The 18,079-nt window shown below is 46.8% G+C and overlaps 1 protein-coding gene across 1 annotated transcript in view; it reads left to right on the top strand.

Moving 5' to 3' along the window:
• FAM91A1 (family with sequence similarity 91 member A1) overlaps window positions 1-18,079 on the top strand; it is a 121,744-nt gene that overhangs the window by 31,151 nt on the left and 72,514 nt on the right. The window contains exons 3-6 of the mRNA XM_040354932.1: window positions 2,723-2,874; window positions 4,956-5,013; window positions 14,105-14,172; window positions 16,909-17,022. Of these exons, the coding sequence (XP_040210866.1) occupies window positions 2,723-2,874; window positions 4,956-5,013; window positions 14,105-14,172; window positions 16,909-17,022 (392 nt within the window). The remainder of the gene's footprint in view (window positions 1-2,722; window positions 2,875-4,955; window positions 5,014-14,104; window positions 14,173-16,908; window positions 17,023-18,079) is intronic.

An 18,079-nucleotide genomic window follows, 5' to 3' on the forward strand; every position in this document is an offset into this window, starting at 1 on the left:
GCTGCATGTGATGGCACAGCGGCTGCGTTTGATGGGCACAGTGGCTGCGTGTGATTGGCACAGTGGCTGCGTGTGATTGGCACAGTGGCTGCGTGTGATGGGCAGAGTGGCTGCGTGTGATGGGCACAGTGGCTGCGTGTTATTGGCACAGTGGCTGCGTGTGATTGGCACAGTGGCTGCGTGTGATTGGCACAGTGGCTGCGTGTGATTGGCACAGTGGCTGCGTTTGGGAACAGTGGCGACAATTGATTGCACAGTGGCTGCGTGTGATTGGCACAGTGGCTGCGTGTGATTGGCACAGTGGCTGCGTTTGGGAACAGTGGCGACAATTGATTGCACAGTGGCTGCGTGTGATGGGCACAGTGGCTGCGTGTGATTGGCACAGTGGCTGCGTTTGGGAACAGTGGCAACAATTGATTGCACAGTGGCTGCGTGTGATTGGCACAGTGGCTGCGTTTGATGGGAACAGTGGCTGCGTGTGATTGGCACAGTGGCTGCGTGTGATGGGCACAGTGGCGACAATTTATGGTGGCACAGTGGCTGCGTGTGTTGGCACAAGTGGCTGCACAAGTGGCTGCCCTGCCTACCATGGGCGTCTGCAGAACTTTTTTCAGAGGGGGGCAACATTTTAAGGTCTGGTCGTGTGATCTTACCTTTGTCAGTCAACAGCGGCTACATGGGAGAAAGTGCTTGGCGATGGCTGATAAAGCCTGATGAGCAGATGTCACCCATCGATTCCCATGTCACAGTTGTTATTGGTGCTCGCTCCTCTCCCCTGCATACGCTGCTGGATCACACAGGTGAGATAACATGACCAGATTGGAACAGTCTGAAAATAGGTTAGTCCGCATAGGTGTTAGGGGTAAGGGGGCGGGGGAAGTTTTTAAGGCTAGCGTAAGCTGGAATTCTACTTTCAATCTACCCTCCTTATTGGTAGCTTGTGGCAGTTTTAAAGCAGAGCTCGACCCAAAAGGGGAAGCTCCACTTGTTTGCACCCTCCTCCCTTCCTCTGCCACATTTGGCACTTTTTGGGGAGAGAGTGTACCTGGATTTGCTGTAGCGATCTGAGCCACATGCAGAACCATGAAAAATATGCTGCGAGCGACCACAGCAAGTAAAGGTATAAATAAACATGCAATTAAGCAATCAATCCATTAAAAAAAAAACTACACCTGCATGGTGCAGCATTGGCTCAAGCCAGTGGAGATTTTAAAATCTATATGGACACAAAAGCATCTTTATGCTGTTATGCCCATATAGCTGCTTTAGTGCCCATATAGATTCTGGTGTGCCTCTATATGGGTGCAACATCATCTATATTAGGCACAATAGCAGTTATATGGGCACAATGGCATAAAGATGATATTCTGTCCATATAACTCTTTGTGGCCATACAAATGCTACTGTCTCCTATTGTGCCCAGTGACACTGACCTTGCAATGCTGCCAGTGCCGGGACAAGGTTATCTGGTGACCAGGGTGAAGATGCCAAACTGTGCTAAATTTTGAGTGTCTTCAGTTAGCCTAAAATACAGATTTCTTGTAAAAAATTAACAGCTACATACAGAATGCCCAAAATGATTTATACTGAGCAAGAGAGATTTTTAGACATTTGTAACTGACCTTAAATAATTTGTAACTGATCACATGCTTGGTCAGACATGAATTTTTGCAGATGCTCACCTCCTTTGCAATCAAAACATGTAGCCTTAAAAATGTCCATTAGAGATTTGTAATGAGCCTGGGAAGTAGTAGAATTGTCCTGGTCTGAGGTTTTATCAGAGTTGCTGGATACTGATAATTAAACAGTAATCTGCAAACACTGATTACAGACAGACCATGGCACAGAAACAAGCTGACACTAACCTAACTTGTTCTACAAATATAAGTTGGCATTTCACCTGGCAGCTTCCAAGGCTTGATTCAGGAACTTCTTAGCTGGCCTGGGGTGAGTTCTGGTGACTGCTGGGCTGGACAGGGGCTGCTGAGAGAACGTTATCTTCTTGCTCCGCCCACCCTCACTGCTGCTCTGACTGATCACTCTGCCTTGGACAGCAGCCAAACCTCCTTCTCCTGTCTAGTACGGCTGCAGCTACAGAGAATGAGGCACTCAGTTCAGTGTGCGGGCTGTATAAGAGTTCAGAACACGGGGTAGTGTGACAGCTGGGCAAGATAAGATGCTGAAGAGCTTCTCCTGAGTGTTCTGAGCATAGTGCAGCTCGCATCTGGTGCCCCCCTCTCCTCCCCACCGTGCCTGCAAGGACTGCTCAGGAATCTCACTGTCTGTGTGCAGACACCTTGCCGATTCCAGGCATGCTGCCTACTGTTATCACCACAGCAGGGAACATTACAGACAGCGTTCGTTTGAACAGCTGTTTTCCCCGCTGCGCATAGACACTCCCCCTTGGACGGATCTGTCCAATCGCGAGCAAGGGGGAGTGTCTATGTGACTCCCCCCTGCTCGCGATTGGACAGATCCGTCCAAGGGGGAGTGTCTATGCGCGGCGGGGAAAACAGCTGTTCAAACGAACGCTGTCTGTAATGTTCCCCGCCGCAGTGATTAACGTGGCAGCGGCGGCGATTTCGGCGGTGGGGGCCAGATTAAAAGGTCCGCCGGGCCGTATACGGCCCGCGGGCCGTAGTTTGCCCAGGTCTGGTCTATACCCTGGTCTAGCCCTTTTCTTATTAATGATATATAACACATTTTATTTTTTTGTGTACAGTAAAACATGTGAAGAAAGATGAACGGAAATACTACGAGGAACTCCTGAAATACAGCCGGGAGCATTTGATGCTCTATCCATACCATCTGTCTGACATCATGGTGAAGGGCCTCCGGATAACACCCTTCTCCTACTATATAGGAATAATGGAGGTAGGTGTGTATACAGTGTGTATGTATGTATGTGTGTGTGTGTATGTGTATGTGTATATATATATATATATATATATATATATATATATATATATATAAAATGTATGTGTGTGTATGTATGTATATATATATATATATATATATATATATATATATATATATATATATATATATATATATATATATATATATAATGTGTGTGTGTGTGTGTATAATAGAGCTGCATGATTCTGGCTAAAATGAGAATCGCAATTTTTTTTTGCTTAGAATAAAGATCACGATTATCTCACGATTCTTGCGGTGTAACATCTTCTTAGACATTATACAAAAAAAATTGGGCTAACTTTACTGTTTCGTTTTATTTTAATTCATTAAAGTGTATTTTTTTTCCCCAAAAAAATGCATTTTAAAAACCGCTGCGCAAATACGGTGTGACGTAAAATATTGCAACAACCACCATTTTATTCTCTAGGGTCTCTGCTAAAAAACAAATATATCATGTTTGGGTGTTCCAATTTTCTAGCAACAAATGTCAGAAAAGGTTTGGTCTTTAAATGGTTAAATATACACGCTGGAGTTCTTTCCTTTTGATAAAAGAACAAAGAGATACTTTGGCCCGGATTCACAAAGCACTTGCACCGGTGTATCTCGAGATACGCCGCGTAAGTGCAAATATGCGCCGTCGTATCTATGCGCCATGCCCACAAAACTACGATACGCCAGAAAATAGGTTCATCCGACCGGCTTAGAGTGGGCGCATATTTACGCTGGACGTATTTGGCGCACCCATTGATTTTCTATTCACATATGCAAATGAGGGAGATTCACCGATTCACGAACGTACGTCCGTCCGACGCAGTGCGCGTAAAGTCATACGTCCGGCGTAAAGTTATGCCCCATAAAGGAGGTGTAACTCGGCAGCATCCATGCAAAGGGCTGCACCAGGGAACACAAGCCAACGTATTTTACGTAGTTTACGTAGGACGTGAATATGACTGGGCGTGGGTTACGTTCACGCCGTAGGCAGTTGTTCCGACGTGATTGTGAGCATGCGCACTGAGATGTGCCCATGGGATGGCGCATGCGCAGTTAGCGATGCGTATCTGTCTGGCGCTCGGCCTATCATTTGCATGGGGTCACGCCTCATTAGCATGGCTCACGCCCACTTCCACTTACACCTTGGAAACCCAGCGCAGATTTGGAAGCACTGGCTTTGTGAATTCAGTGCTTGCCTCTCTGCGCTGCTTCGGCGTAGCGTAAAGGAGATACGCTATGGCGGCATAAATATGCGCCAGTGTCTGTGAATCCGGGCCAACATGTTTCTACTTATTCCTTTGTTGTAATAAAACTTGGCAGGCTGCCTGGATTTAGTTTTTCCAGCTGTGAGAACTCTCTGCACTTGTAAGAAAGATGGTGACATGCTGTTTTGAAGATCGGGATTCATAACGATTAATCGTACAGCTCTTATATATATACATACATACACATGCACGCGCGCGCGCACACACAAACACACAACCCCAATTCTAAAAAAGTTGGGACGCTTTGTAAAATCGACATAAAAAGGAGATTTGAAATTCATTGCAATCCCATGAGCCCATATTTTATTCACAGTAGAAAATAGAAAACATATCAAATGTTTAAACTGAGAAAATGTAAAATTTTAGGAAAAAAAAATAAGATCATTTTGAAATTTATGGTAGCAACACGTCTCCAAAAAGTTGGGACAGGGCAACAAAAAGCTGGCAAAGTAAGTGATGCAAAAAAAAGCTTTCACATTGGGATTGCAGATGCAGCTTCTTTCAGGCGCTTTACAGGCGCTTTTTTTAACGCTAACCCCTTTCACACTGGTGCGTTTTTCAGGCGCCTTAGTGTGAAATCATTTGGGCTTTCACATTGGGATTGCAGATGCAGCCCTTTTTTTAACGCTAAAGCGCCTAGTCTTATGTGCAGGATTGAGATTCGCAGAAGTGAATTTAATTTGCATGATTGATTGGGGTCAGGTATCCTTTTAATTATACAGTTAGGGGTTTCTTATATGTAGAGCCACTGTTAAAAAATTTCTTTCCTCTACTTTACAGGACATTATGAACAGTGAAAAAAGTTATGATTCCTTGCCAAACTTTACCGCCGCAGATTGTGAGTACAACTCTCTCTAGTCTATGGCTTTCTTTCCTTATTGCTTAAAGTGTAGCTAAAGTAAAAACAATGAGTTTAGACCACAGGTGTCAAATACAAGGCCCGCGGGCCGAATCCGGCCCTCCAGGCCATTTCATGTGGCCCTCGCACCTTTCCTGCAGCTGCAGGAGAGCTTCATTCCTCCTCCAGACCCCTACTTTCTGCTTTCAAGCAATGCATCTATTTTTTCCCCAGCTACGGCATAAGGTAAGGGGGTGCACTGTGATGTAAGGGAGAGTGGAGGACTCAACTTCTGATGGTGGGGTGGCTCTTGACATCTAATGTAAGGGGAGGGGATGCGCAGGACATCTATTCTTACCGATACAGCCGGCCCTTTTGAGGGCAATCATAATGCTGATTAGTGGTGCAACGGATCACAGTTGATCCGTGATCCGTGCGGGTCACCCCATTCGGATCGGCACACACTGTGACCCGCGGATTGCCGCGGCTCCGGAGCTAGGCCGAAGCCGCTGCCTTTCCTAATGTTATGGCCGCGGCTCCGGAGCTAGGTCGAAGCCGCGTCCATAACATTAGGAAAGGCAGCGGCTTCGGCCTAGCTCCGGAGCCGCGGCAATCTTGGTACACCCGGCGGCAGCCCTCCTCTCTGTTTACACCCACAGAGGAGGAGGCACCAGCACTCGTGGGACACACCGCTGGGAGTACTACCTGGGGGGGCTAGTCTGCACTACCTGGGGGGGGGGCTTGTCTGCACTACCTGGGGGGGGGGTGTCTGCCTGTTACTACTTGGGGGGGTGTTTGCCTGTTACTACTTGGGGGGGGGGGGGGGTGTCTGCCTGTTACTACTTGGGGGGGGGGGTGTCTGCCTGTTACTACCTGGGGGGGGGTGTCTGCCTGTTACTACCTGGGGGGGGGGGTGTCTGTCTGTTACTACCTGAGGGGGGGTGTCTGCCTGTTACTACCTGGGGGGGGGGGGGTCTGCCTGTTACTACCTGGGGGGGGGGTGTCTGCCTGTTACTACCTGGGGGGGGGGTGTCTGCCTGTTACTACCTGGGGGGGGGGGGTCTGCCTGTTACTAACTGGGGGGGGTGTCTGCCTGTTACTACCTGGGGGGGGTGTCTGCCTGTTACTACCTGGGGGGGGGGTCTGTACTACCTGGGGGGGGGGTGAGGGGGTTCTTTACTGAGGGGGAGGGACACCATTTTTTTCTGCACCGGGTGACACCAACCCTAGTGACGCCACTGCAGTGGGGGAGATGTGGATATTACAGTGGGGGAGAATTTTTTTTATTTTTTTTTTTTGCCGATCCGAAAAATGATCCGATCCGTGACTCGTGATCCGAGGATCGACTTGAACCGTGAGTTTTTTGATCAGTTGCACCCCTAATGCTGATGCGGCCCAGGATAAAATTGAGTTTGACACCCCTGGTTTAGACCCTCATGTTCCCTGTGATGCCCTTGTTACAGAAAGAGCATCTAGAATTTGTACTTGTGTCCTGGAGCAGAGAACCGCCAGAGTTTGGCCGGCTGATCTGCTTCACCGTTCCTTTTTGTATTTTGTCAATGACCAAGCCGTCTGTTCCTCTGCCTGTCATGCTATAGTGAAAATGCAGAAGTGCGGGCTCCATGAACAGCCCAGGATTCGGTGACCCCTGGTAAATCATCATTTGACCCCCAGGTTGAGAACCACTGATCTAGAGCTTCCCTTTCCTACAGTTCTAAAAACGTCTCTTCTCAATTTTGAGAAGGTTTTCAGGTTAGGGTACAGCGCTTACATTCCTGAATTCCATCTGATAATGTTAATTGCCTGGGCAAAGTGGCAGTATGTATGTGAAGGTGCCCCCCCCCCCCAACCCACTGGTGACCACCTCTCCAGTGCCCCCCTGGCACCTCTTCCTCCATTGCAGCCAGGGGGGCGGCATGTGACCTCTTCCCATGATGCAATGTTTGCTCCTAGCGGTCAATCATCAGGCCCAAGTACCCTTACTTGATGGAGGGGATGGTGTCGCTGGCCTCTGACACCTGGGGCCAGATCCACGTAGATAGGCGTAAAATTAAGCGGGCGTAGCGTATCGTAGTTACGCTACGCCGCCGCAACTTTGAGAGGCAAGTGCTGTATTCACAAAGCACTTGCGTCTAAATTTACGGCGGCGTAGCGTAAATTTTTCCGGCGTAAGCGCGCCTAAATCAAATGGGGAACGGGGGCGTGTTTTATGTAAACTAAGCATGACCCCACGTAAATTACGCTTTTGTCGAATGGCGCATGCTCAGTATCACGTTGAATTTTCTAATTAAATTACGCCCGCTTAATGCCTAGACGACGTGAACGTAATTTACGCAAAGCCCTATTCGCGAACGTTTCACGCAAACGACAGAAAATTCGATGCTGGCCCGACGTCCATACTTAACATTGCGTACGCCTCATTGAGCAGGGGTAACTATACGCCGGAAAATGTGCCGGGCGGACGTACGTTCTGAGAATCGGCGTATCTAGCTAATTTGCATACTCTACGCAGAAATCAACGGAAGCGCCACCTAGCGGCCAGCATAAATATGCACCTATGATCCGACGGCGTACTAAGACGTACGTCAGTCGGATCTAGCCCGCATTCAGGCGTATCTTGTTTTGTGAATACAAAACAAAGATACGACGGCGCATCGTAGAACTTTTGCGGCGTATCAATAGATACGCCGCCGTAAGTTCTTCGTGGATCTGGGCCCTGGTATTTTGGTGGTAGCAATGACAGAGGAAGGATTGTGGGAGTAGAGTGGAGGGATAAGAGTTGAAATTTCCCTTTAATTCTTGTGTCTATGATGCCAGGAAACAAAATCGGGGAAGAGGTTGTCACCGGGACAAGGAGTCCCAGGCCGTAATAAAAACATTCTTGGAAGACTTACCCCTTCCTCACCGTGATAAAACTGCATTTTGCCCCTTTCCTCTGCCTTGATAGGAAGTTAATGGAAATCTCCCCTACAGGAATCAGGTCATCAGTAAAAGCTTAAAGTGGATGTAAACCAGATTTATGAAATTAGAGCTGGGCACATATCTGCAGTGTTTTGTTATCTCTGTTCAATGAGCCAAGTCCCTTAGCTCTCTCCTGAACTGTTCCTTTGTTATCAGCCTGAGAACTCCTGACAAATTCTCTGACATGGGTAAAAGCAGCCTGAAATTTCTGTCAGGGGAGGTTGCTGAAATAGATTAGTAGAGAGCAGGTCCTATTACAAAACACCTCTGAGAGTCTCTGCCTATGATGAGAGGGGGTGTGTGCCTTTCCTCCTATCAGCAATGTTGGCTATCTTGGCTGTATGCCCAGACATTACACTCTGTGTTAAACAAGAAGAGAAAATTTACTAACACGATAATATAAATGTGAATGAAGACAGTGGGGTAGATTCAGATAGATTAGCGGATCTTTAGATCCACATAATCTATCTGATTTCCGATCCGCCGGCGCAATTTTGAGAGGCTAGTGCAGTATTCACAAAGCACTTACCTCGAAACTTGCGCCGGCGGATCGTAAATCCCCTGGCGGAATTCAAATTCCGCGGCTAGGGGGAGTGTAGTATTTAAATCGGGCGTGTCCCCGCGCTGATTTAAATGCGCATGCGCCGCCGGCTACATTTCCCTGCGTGCATTGCTCCCAATGACGTCGCTAGGACGTCATTGGTTTCGTCGTGAACGTAAATTACGTCCATCCGTATTCGCGACCGACTTATGCAAACGACGTAAAAATTCAAAACTCGGCGCGGGAACGACGGCCATACTTAACATTAGCTACCCCTCATATAGCAGGGGTAACTATACGCCGGAAAAAGCCGAACGCAAATGACGTAAAAAAAAAGCGACGGGTGTTTGTTTCTGAATCGGCGTATCTCCTCATTTGCATATTCGTCGCAAGTAAAACACGAAACGCCACCTAGCGGCCAGCGGAAGATTGCAGCCTAAGATCCGACGGTGTAAGTCACTTACACCTGTCGGATCTAAGGGAGATCTATGCGTAACTGATTCTTATGAATCAGTCACATAGATCCGACCGTCGGATCTCAGAGATACGACGGCGTATCTCTTTGTGAAACTACCCCAGTAGATATACATGTAAAACCTATGTAGGGAGATTTGGTTAATCTCTGTGTATCACCTGAGGCTGTTCACTTCACTGGGTGTATGGGGGGTTTACATCCACTTTAACATAGGTTCTTGTTTTCTCCCAGTTTACCCCCCCAAAAAAGAAAACTGTTTTGACTGGAGCGGAATTGATTTGTCCATGTATCGTTGTGATTGCCTCATCACTGGGCTATTTCATGATTACATTTTGCAAAAAGAAATGTGCGACTTTCCTCTGCAGAAAAGGGAAGTTCATTCAACCATCACAAAGATGTTCTGGAAGAGTGAATTTTTATTTCCACAGAAAAAGGAACACGCCCTTTACAGTGTAACCAAAAAAAAAAAGGATATGATATTATGAAGGAGTTATGCTTCATAATCATAATAACAAACACCAGCAGATCTTTTCATAGAAGCTGTAAAAGAAAAAAAGTAACATGACCTTTTAAAGCAGAGTTCCACCCGAAAATGGTACTTTTGCTTATCCGGTCCCTCCCCCCCTCTGGTGTCACATTTGGCACCTTTCAGGGGGAGCAGATACCTGTCTAAGGCTGGGTTCACACTACGGTTTTCCCGTCCGTCAGCCGCATACGATTTATATGAAAAACCGTATGCGGCTGAAACGGACGGGAACGTATGGAACCGCACATATGTGCGTTTTCCATTGACATTAATGTTAAAGGAAAACGTATGCGGTTGCCATACTGTTTTAAAAACGACCGCAAAACCGTGGTTGAACACGGTTTTGCGTACGTTTAAAAAACGTTTTGCCAGCAAATCGTACGCACCCGGATGCATCTGAGTGCATACGATTTGCAATGCATTGTCTATCTATACGTTTTCCCGTCCGTGCCCGTACGTTTTCAATACTGAAATCGTATGCGGCTGACGGACGGGAAAATCGTAGTGTGAACCCAGCCTAATACATTTACAGTGCCTTGCGAAAGTATTCGGCCCCCTTGAACTTTGCGACCTTTTGCCACATTTCAGGCTTCAAACATAAAGATATAAAACTGTAATTTTTTTTGAAGAATCAACAAGTGGGACACAATCATGAAGTGGAACAAAATTTATTGCATATTTCAAACTTTTTTAACAAATAAAAACCACCATGTTTGACAGTGGGGATGGTGTGTTCAGGGTGATGAGCTGTGTTGCTTTTACGCCAAACATAACGTTTTGCATTGTTGCCAAAAAGTTGGATTTTGGTTTCATCTGACCAGAGCACCTTCTTCCACATGTTTGTGTCTCCCAGGTGGCTTGTGGCAAACTTTAAACAACACTTTTTATGGATATCTTTAAGAAATGGCTTTCTTCTCGCCACTCTTCCATAAAGGCCAGATTTGTGCAGTATACAGGGACTGATTGTTGTCCTGTGGACAGAGTCTCCCACCTCAGCTGTAGATCTCTGCAGTTCATCCAGAGTGATCATGGGCCTCTAGGCTGCATCTCTGATCAGTCTTCTCCTTGTATGAGCTGAAAGTTTAGAGGGACGGCCAGGTCTTCGTAGATTAGCAGTGGTCTGATACTCCTTCCATTTCAATATAATCGCTTGCACAGTGCTCCTTGGGAGGTTTAAAGCTTGGGAAATCTTTTTGTATCCAAATCCGGCATTAAACTTCTCCACAACAGTATCTCGGCCCTGTCTGGTGTGTTCCTTGTTCTTCATGCGCTTTAAACGGACCTCTGAGACTATCACAGTGCAGGTGCATTTATACGGAGACTTGATTACACACAGGTGGATTCTATTTATCATCATTAGTCATTTAGGTCAACATTGGATCATTCAGAGATCCTCACTGAACTTCTGGGGAGAGTTTGCTGCACTGAAAGTAAAGGGGCTGAATAATTTTGCACGCCCAATTTTTCAGTTTTTTATTTTTTTTAAAAAGTTTGAAATATCCAATAAATTTCGTTCCACGTCATGATTGTGTCCCACTTGTTGTTGATTCTTCAAAAACAAATTACAGTTTTATATCTTTATGTTTGAAGCCTGAAATGTGGCAAAAGGTCGCAAAGTTCAAGGGGGCCGAATACTTTCGCAAGGCACTGTATTTGCTCCCACTTCCAGCGATAGATCGCTGCAGTTTTGGCGATCTACGCCATGTCTCTGGGAGACACACAGGTCCCAGAAGACAGCAGGGACCACTCAGAATGCACAGCACGACTCGCGCATGCGCAGTAGGGAACCAGGCTTTCTGATTCCCTTACTTAAAGCGGAGGTTCACCCTAAAACAATTATATACCATTACATCCAGCATACTTCCAACATGTGCAGTATGGTGGTATTTTTTCTTTTTCTTTTCTCACTCCCGCGGGGAATAGGCGTTCCTATGAAGAGGCGTAGATGATTGACGTGCAGATAAGCTAGGTTCCCCCTTTTTGCGTTTTTACAGATTTTCTGAAATGCACTACAGTGCATTTAACATGACTTCCTATGGGTCACGTTCACATCTGTGCTTTTTCAACTGGTGCATTTTTTGGAAAGGGTTGGGAACGTTTTTGCCCGTAGCAGGTTGCATTTTTGGTTCCATAGACTTCAAAAGGAAACAAATACGCATGCACTGCGATTTTAATGTGGTCCATTAAAAATGCTATTTATGCCCCTTTCACACTTGTGCGACTTAAAAGTCGCGTGATTTTACTGCGATTTCGCAGCTGTGTTTTTGCCGCGATTTCAATGAATGCCTGTGTAAGTGGCATCAAAATCGGACCAAAGTAGTGCAGGGACTACTTTGAAGTAGGCACGACTTAAAGTCGTTCCAGTATTAATAGTAGTCATTGAAAATCATGGAGAATAACTTATCATACAATTTTGTCGTCCAAAATCGCGGGACAAGTCGTATAAGTGTGAAAGGGGACTAAGAAGATATCCACGGTAGCTACAGGTAAGACTTATTATAGGTTTACCTGTAGTAAAAAGTGGATTGGAAGGGTTTACAACATCGTTAAAGCGGCATTCCACTCAAAAGTGGAACTTCCACTTTAAGTAATCCTCGCCCCCCTTACATTTGGCATGTCATTTTTTTGGGGTTCTTTATTTTGAAGCAGACTTCCTGTCCCACTTCTGCCCAGAGGGCCGCCTAGGTGACTCCCCCTAGACGGCTTCTCCCTCTAGACGATCTCCTGGGACACATGACAGATCCCAGAAGATCGTCTATCCACTCCGAGAGCGCAGGGCGGCTCGCACATGGGCAGTGCGTGCCCGGCGGTGAAGCCACAAGCTGTCATGGCCGGGTGCCCACAGTTCCAATGGAGGCGCCGCGGGGAGGGGGAGAGGAGCAGGCCTCCATGTGGCCACATCTCTGGACTGTGGGACAGATGAGTGGCTGTTTAATAAAAGTCAGCAGCTATGCTTTCTGTAGCTGCTGACTTTTAATAAACTAAAAATAGCGTGGAACTCCCCTTTAAGGTGGCAGATACCTGTCAGAAGAATATGTGTGTGTAATGCAAATGGGAGCAATATATGTATTTTAGAGGCTTCTGCAGGGATTGCTCTGGACTTCAGTCTCCAAGACTTGGGGACAGATCAGAGCACTTCTGATTGTCTGACCAATCAGAAGCACCCTGAGCAGTCCCAGAAGTCCTGCAGAATGAAGAGGGAGAAGAGCGGAGATGTTACATCCCAAGGCCGCCACACTGGCTTCATGGGCGCTGACAGCTCTCCACCCACAGCAGGTAAGTACTCTGGGATCCAAAGCAAGTGGAGGGTGTACAGTGTTGGTTCATCTTTTCTGAAAGGTGAGCTGACACTTTTAAGGCTGCACACTTTTTTCCTGGGCAGACCAGTCCTGTTTGGAGCCTCTCCAGTTCCAAGCTCTTGAGAAGATCAATAAAATCATTGACCGTTACGGTGTGTTTTTGGGTTCTTGCACATGGGTGCCTGAGCCAGTTCAACTTAAAGCGGAGCTCCACCCTAAAAAAAAAAAAAAAAAAAAAAAAATGCTGCAAAAAAAGTACCCGTTGCTAGGCAGATCGTCCTAATCTGCCACTTCCTGATCCGCGGTCCGTCTTCTTTCTTCACCTCGCGCTGCCTCCTGGGGAATGGGGGAGCGATATCTTCTGGGACCTTGTGTGTGTCCCAGGAGACATCGCCCATTCACGTAGCGCCGGCAGTAGGAAATTGGGCGGTGAAGCCGCAACGCTTCACTTCCTGATTCCCTCACCGAGGTCGGCGGCGGGGCAGCCGAGACACGAGCGATTGCTCGGCTGCCGACATCGCGGACACCTTATTAAAGCGGGAGTTCTCCCATAAATGTTTTTTTTACCTTTGATTCCCTTAGATGGATGCTCGTTGTGTCTAGGGGAATCGGCTAGTTGTTTTAAAACCCGAGCAGTACTTACCGTTGTAGAGGGCGATCTTCTCCGTCGCTTCCGGGTATGGGTCTTCGGGACTGGGCGTTCCTTCTTGATTGACAGTCTTCCGAGAGGCTTCCGACGGTCGCATACATCGCGTCACTAGTAGCCGAAAGAAGCCAAACGTCGGTGCGGCTCTATACTGCGCCTGCGCACCGACGTTCTGCTACTTTCGGAAAATCGTGACGCGATGGATGCGGCCGTCGAAAGCCTGTCGGAAGACTGTCAATCAAGAAGGAACGCCCAGTCCCGCAGCCCATACCCGGAAGTGGCGGAGAAGATCGCTCTCTAAAAAGGTAAGTACAGGTTCGATTTTAAAACAACTAGCCGATTCCCCTAGACACAACGATCATCACTCTAAGGGTAAAAATTGCATTTTAGCGGTGAACCTCCGCTTTAAAAAGTCAGCAGCTACAGTGTTAGTAACTGCTGACTTTTAATTATTTTTTTTTTTAACCGGACCTCCGCTTTAAATCTTGGCCTTATACCAGGCCTCTGTAATGCTGGTTTATCGTGATACAACTGTCCCTTTTTTATATCACATTTTGAATATTGGATTGCTTATTTAAGGACTTGATAAAAGAATTGTGAAATTTTCAAATGAAGTTTAACGCCCCGTTCTTATTTCACAAAGGTCTTAGGCTTCTCGGTATTGGAAGGAACCAGTACATAGACCTGATGAACCAATGTAGATCATCAAAGGTAAGATGTTTTCCTTCCCCTATTTAGCACTGAATTGTGTTGGTTCAAAGCACTTTGCATGTACATCTGGAACAGGTTTCAACACTTAGGGCCAGATTCTCAAAGACTTACGACGGCGTATCTCCAGATACGCCGTCGTAAGTCCGAATGGCCGCCGTCGTATCTATGCGCCTGATTCATAGAATCACTTGCGCATAGATTTGGCCAAGATACGAGCGGCGTAAGTCTCCTACGCCGTTGTATCTTGGGGTGCATATTTACGCTGGCCGCTAGGTGGCCCTTTCGTTGATTTCCGCGTGGAATATGTAAATGAGCAAGATACGCCGATTCACGAACGGGCGTACGCCCGTCGCAATTAGTTACGCCGTTTACGTAAGACATACGCCGGCGTAAAGATAAAGCTGGCTCTCTTTCCCCCGTGTTCCGTGCTGTGCTCTCTTTCCCCTGTGTTCCGTGCTGTGCTCTCTTTCCCCCGTGTTCCCTGCTGTGCTCTCTTTCCCCCGTGTTCCGTGCTGTGCTCTCTTTCCCCCGTGTTCCGTGCTGTGCTCTCTTTCCCCCGTGTTCCGTGCTGTCAATTTGTCAGGATGGAGAGCGGAGGTAGGAGCCGCTAAATCCGGATCCCACCTTTTCAGAATGAACAGAGTCCGTGATCAGTGACTCTGTCCATTCATATAACTGAGCATCGTAACCTGTGTTTACGATGCTTCAGTTTATGAATGGAGAGGAGCTTCCCTCTATTCATTTCAGCTGAGGCTGCAGAGAAAGAAATCTGTGTCCTTCGTCCCTTTCTCTGTCTTAAAGGGGAGATGTCAGATTAAGACCCCTAATATCTCTCCAAAGACCCCCAACAGGGCTGATTAAAAAAAAAAAAAATTGCAATAAATATTTTTTTTTAAAAATAAAATTGAAATAAAAAAAATAAAAAAACACACTGACAATCCACCCCCTCCCCCTAAAAAACACACACAAAAAACAAAAACAAAAAAAATCACTGTAAAAAAAAAAAAAAAAAAATTGTAAAAATAAATAAATAAAAATACGGTCACATGACATTAAAAAAAGTATCGGTAATCGGTATCGGCGAGTACTTGAAAAAAAGTATCGGTACTTGTACTCGGTCTCAAAAAAGTGGTATCGGGACAACCCTAATGGAAAGGTGCTTGCCAACAATTGAAGAATTGATTGTTGGCATGACCACAAGACAAGTACCAGTTTCAGAGGGATGGCAGTGCTTATATTTCATTCATGACAGGTCTATGTAATACTGTCAGGAACAGAAAAAAACTCAAACTAACCCCATCACTGTCCTAGGCTCCCTGTCTGCCTGTCACCAGAATATATATTGGGGGAGATTTACTAAAACTGGAGCACACAGAATCTGGTGCAGCTGTGCATGGTGGCCAATCGGCTTCTAACTTCAGCTTGTTCAATTAAAGTGGTTGTAAACCCTTATAGACCACTTTAACCTACAGGTAAGCCTAGATTAAGACTTACCTGTAGGTGCAAAAAATTTGGAGAAAAGACTGCACCAATGTCTACGGCGCAGGCACACTTAGCGTGCCGTTAGTGAAGGCGATCATGCCGATACAGCTGCGCTGGAGCGACGTCAATGCAGCTCCGGCCAGTCACAGTGCCAGAGCCGCGATATGCAGAAGTCACTGCTGGAGAGGTGGCGTAGACTGAGGAAAACAACGAGCACCGCTGCGGGGGCTTCGATCTCAGGTAAGTACTTCATCATGAGTTAGTATGCTATGCATACTAGCTCATTATGCCTTTGTCTTGCAAGGTGCTTTGAAAAAAGCTTTGACAATAAAAGCTGGAAGCTGATTGGTTTCTATGCACAGGTGCATACGATAAGCGCAATTGCGTATCGAATGCTCCTGATTCAGGAACCTCGATACACCGACTGCAGCCTAAGAAATGACTGGCATAAGGCTCCTTATGCCGTCATATCTTAGGCTGCATTCTTACGCAGATTGCATACTAACGCCGATTCACAACCCTACGCAAGCCCTGCGTACGCAGTTTACGTCGTTTGCGTACGTTGGTTTTTGCGTAAGGCTGCCCCTGCTATTAGCAGGGGCAGCCAATGCTACGTATACCTGTCGTTCCCGCGTCGTGAAATTTGAAATTTACGTTGTTTGTGTAAGTGAATCGTGAATGGCGCTGGACGCCATTCACGTTCACTTTGAAGCAAATGACGTCCTTGCGGCGTCATTTACCGCAATGCACGTCGGGAAAGTTTCCCGACGGAGCATGCGCACTACGCTCGGTGCGGGCGCCTAATTTAAATGATCCACGCCCCCTACGGGATCATTTAAATTGCACGCGCTTACGCCGGGCATTTTGCCGGAGCGCCCACGCAATTTACCGAGCTACTGCTCCGTGAAGCAAGGGTAGCGCAGGTAATTTGCGGAGGCGCATCGACAAAATGGTGCGCTGCGCCTCCGTAAAAACTGCGCAAATCTACCTGAATCTACCCCAGTTAGTAGCACGCTCCCATTTGACTACTCTGGTCATTAACCACCAGCACTGTGTAGTATGGAGTAAATAAACACTTCTTTATACTCCGAGGTACTGAGAATTTGGGAGAGCAGCAGCAGTGAATGGAATGGCAGGGCTATGGCGATAAAGATAAGTATTCTAAATTGTTTCCACCTAGTTGTTTTGGATCGCAGAGTGATTGATTTAATTGTTAGTTTAATCTCTATCTTGTTTGTCTCTCCCCCACAATAGAAATTCTTTAGGAGGAAAACCGCTCGTGACTTGCTGCCAGTGAAGCCTGTGGAGATAACCATAGATCCATGGTGGGTGGTGCAGTCTGGATATATCACTGAGGATGACATCAAGGTATGGACTGCAAATACCATGGCTGAAGGTTTAATTTAAGTTCTTTATGTATAAAATTGCATTAAAGTAAAAAATGTTATTAAAATGTGATCTTATAATATTTCCAAGTTACCCCCAAGCTTGAGGGCTCGTGCACAGTATATGTGGTTTCCACACAGGATAAACGCCAGTGACCACATGGACATCTAGAAATTCAAAAGTGCTATGCTACTGTGCAGAGACAGTGTAGTACTATGCTACTGTGCAGAGAGGGTATAGTACTATGCTACTGTGCAGAGACGGTATAGTACTATGCTTCTGTGCAGAGACAGTGTAGTACTATGCCACTGTGCAGAGACAGTGTAGTACTATGCCACTGTGCAGAGACAGTATAGTACTATGCTACTGTGCAGAGACGGTATAGTACTATGCTACTGTGCAGAGACAGTGTAGTGCTATGACACTGTGCAGAGACAGTGTAGTACTATGCTACTCTGCAGAGACAGTGTAGTACTATGCTACTGTGCAGAGACGGTATAGTACTATGCTACTGTGCAGAGACAGTGTAGTACTATGCCACTGTGCAGAGACAGTGTAGTACTATGCCACTGTGCAGAGACAGTGTAGTACTATGCCACTGTGCAGAGACAGTGTAGTACTATGCCACTGTGCAGAGACAGTGTAGTACTATGCCACTGTGCAGAGACAGTGTAGTACTATGCCACTGTGCAGAGACAGTGTAGTACTATGCCTGCCACTGTGCAGAGACAGTGTAGTACTATGCCACTGTGCAGAGACAGTGTAGTGCTATGCCACTGTGCAGCAACACTTTAGAGCTTTGCCACTTTGCGGAGACAGCGTAGCGCTATGCCACTGTGCGGAGACAGCGTAGCGCTATGCCACTGTGCGGAGACAGCGTAGCGCTATGCCACTGTGCAGGGACAGCGTAGCGCTATGCCACTGTGCGGAGACAGCGTAGCGCTATGCCACTGTGCGGAGACAGTGTAGCGCTATGCCACTGTGCAGGGACAGCGTAGCGCTATGCCACTGTGCGGAGACAGCGTAGCGATATGCCACT

The sequence above is a fragment of the Rana temporaria genome, chromosome 5 (assembly GCF_905171775.1).
Source record: "Rana temporaria chromosome 5, aRanTem1.1, whole genome shotgun sequence".
Classification (NCBI taxonomy): Eukaryota; Metazoa; Chordata; class Amphibia; order Anura; family Ranidae; genus Rana; species Rana temporaria.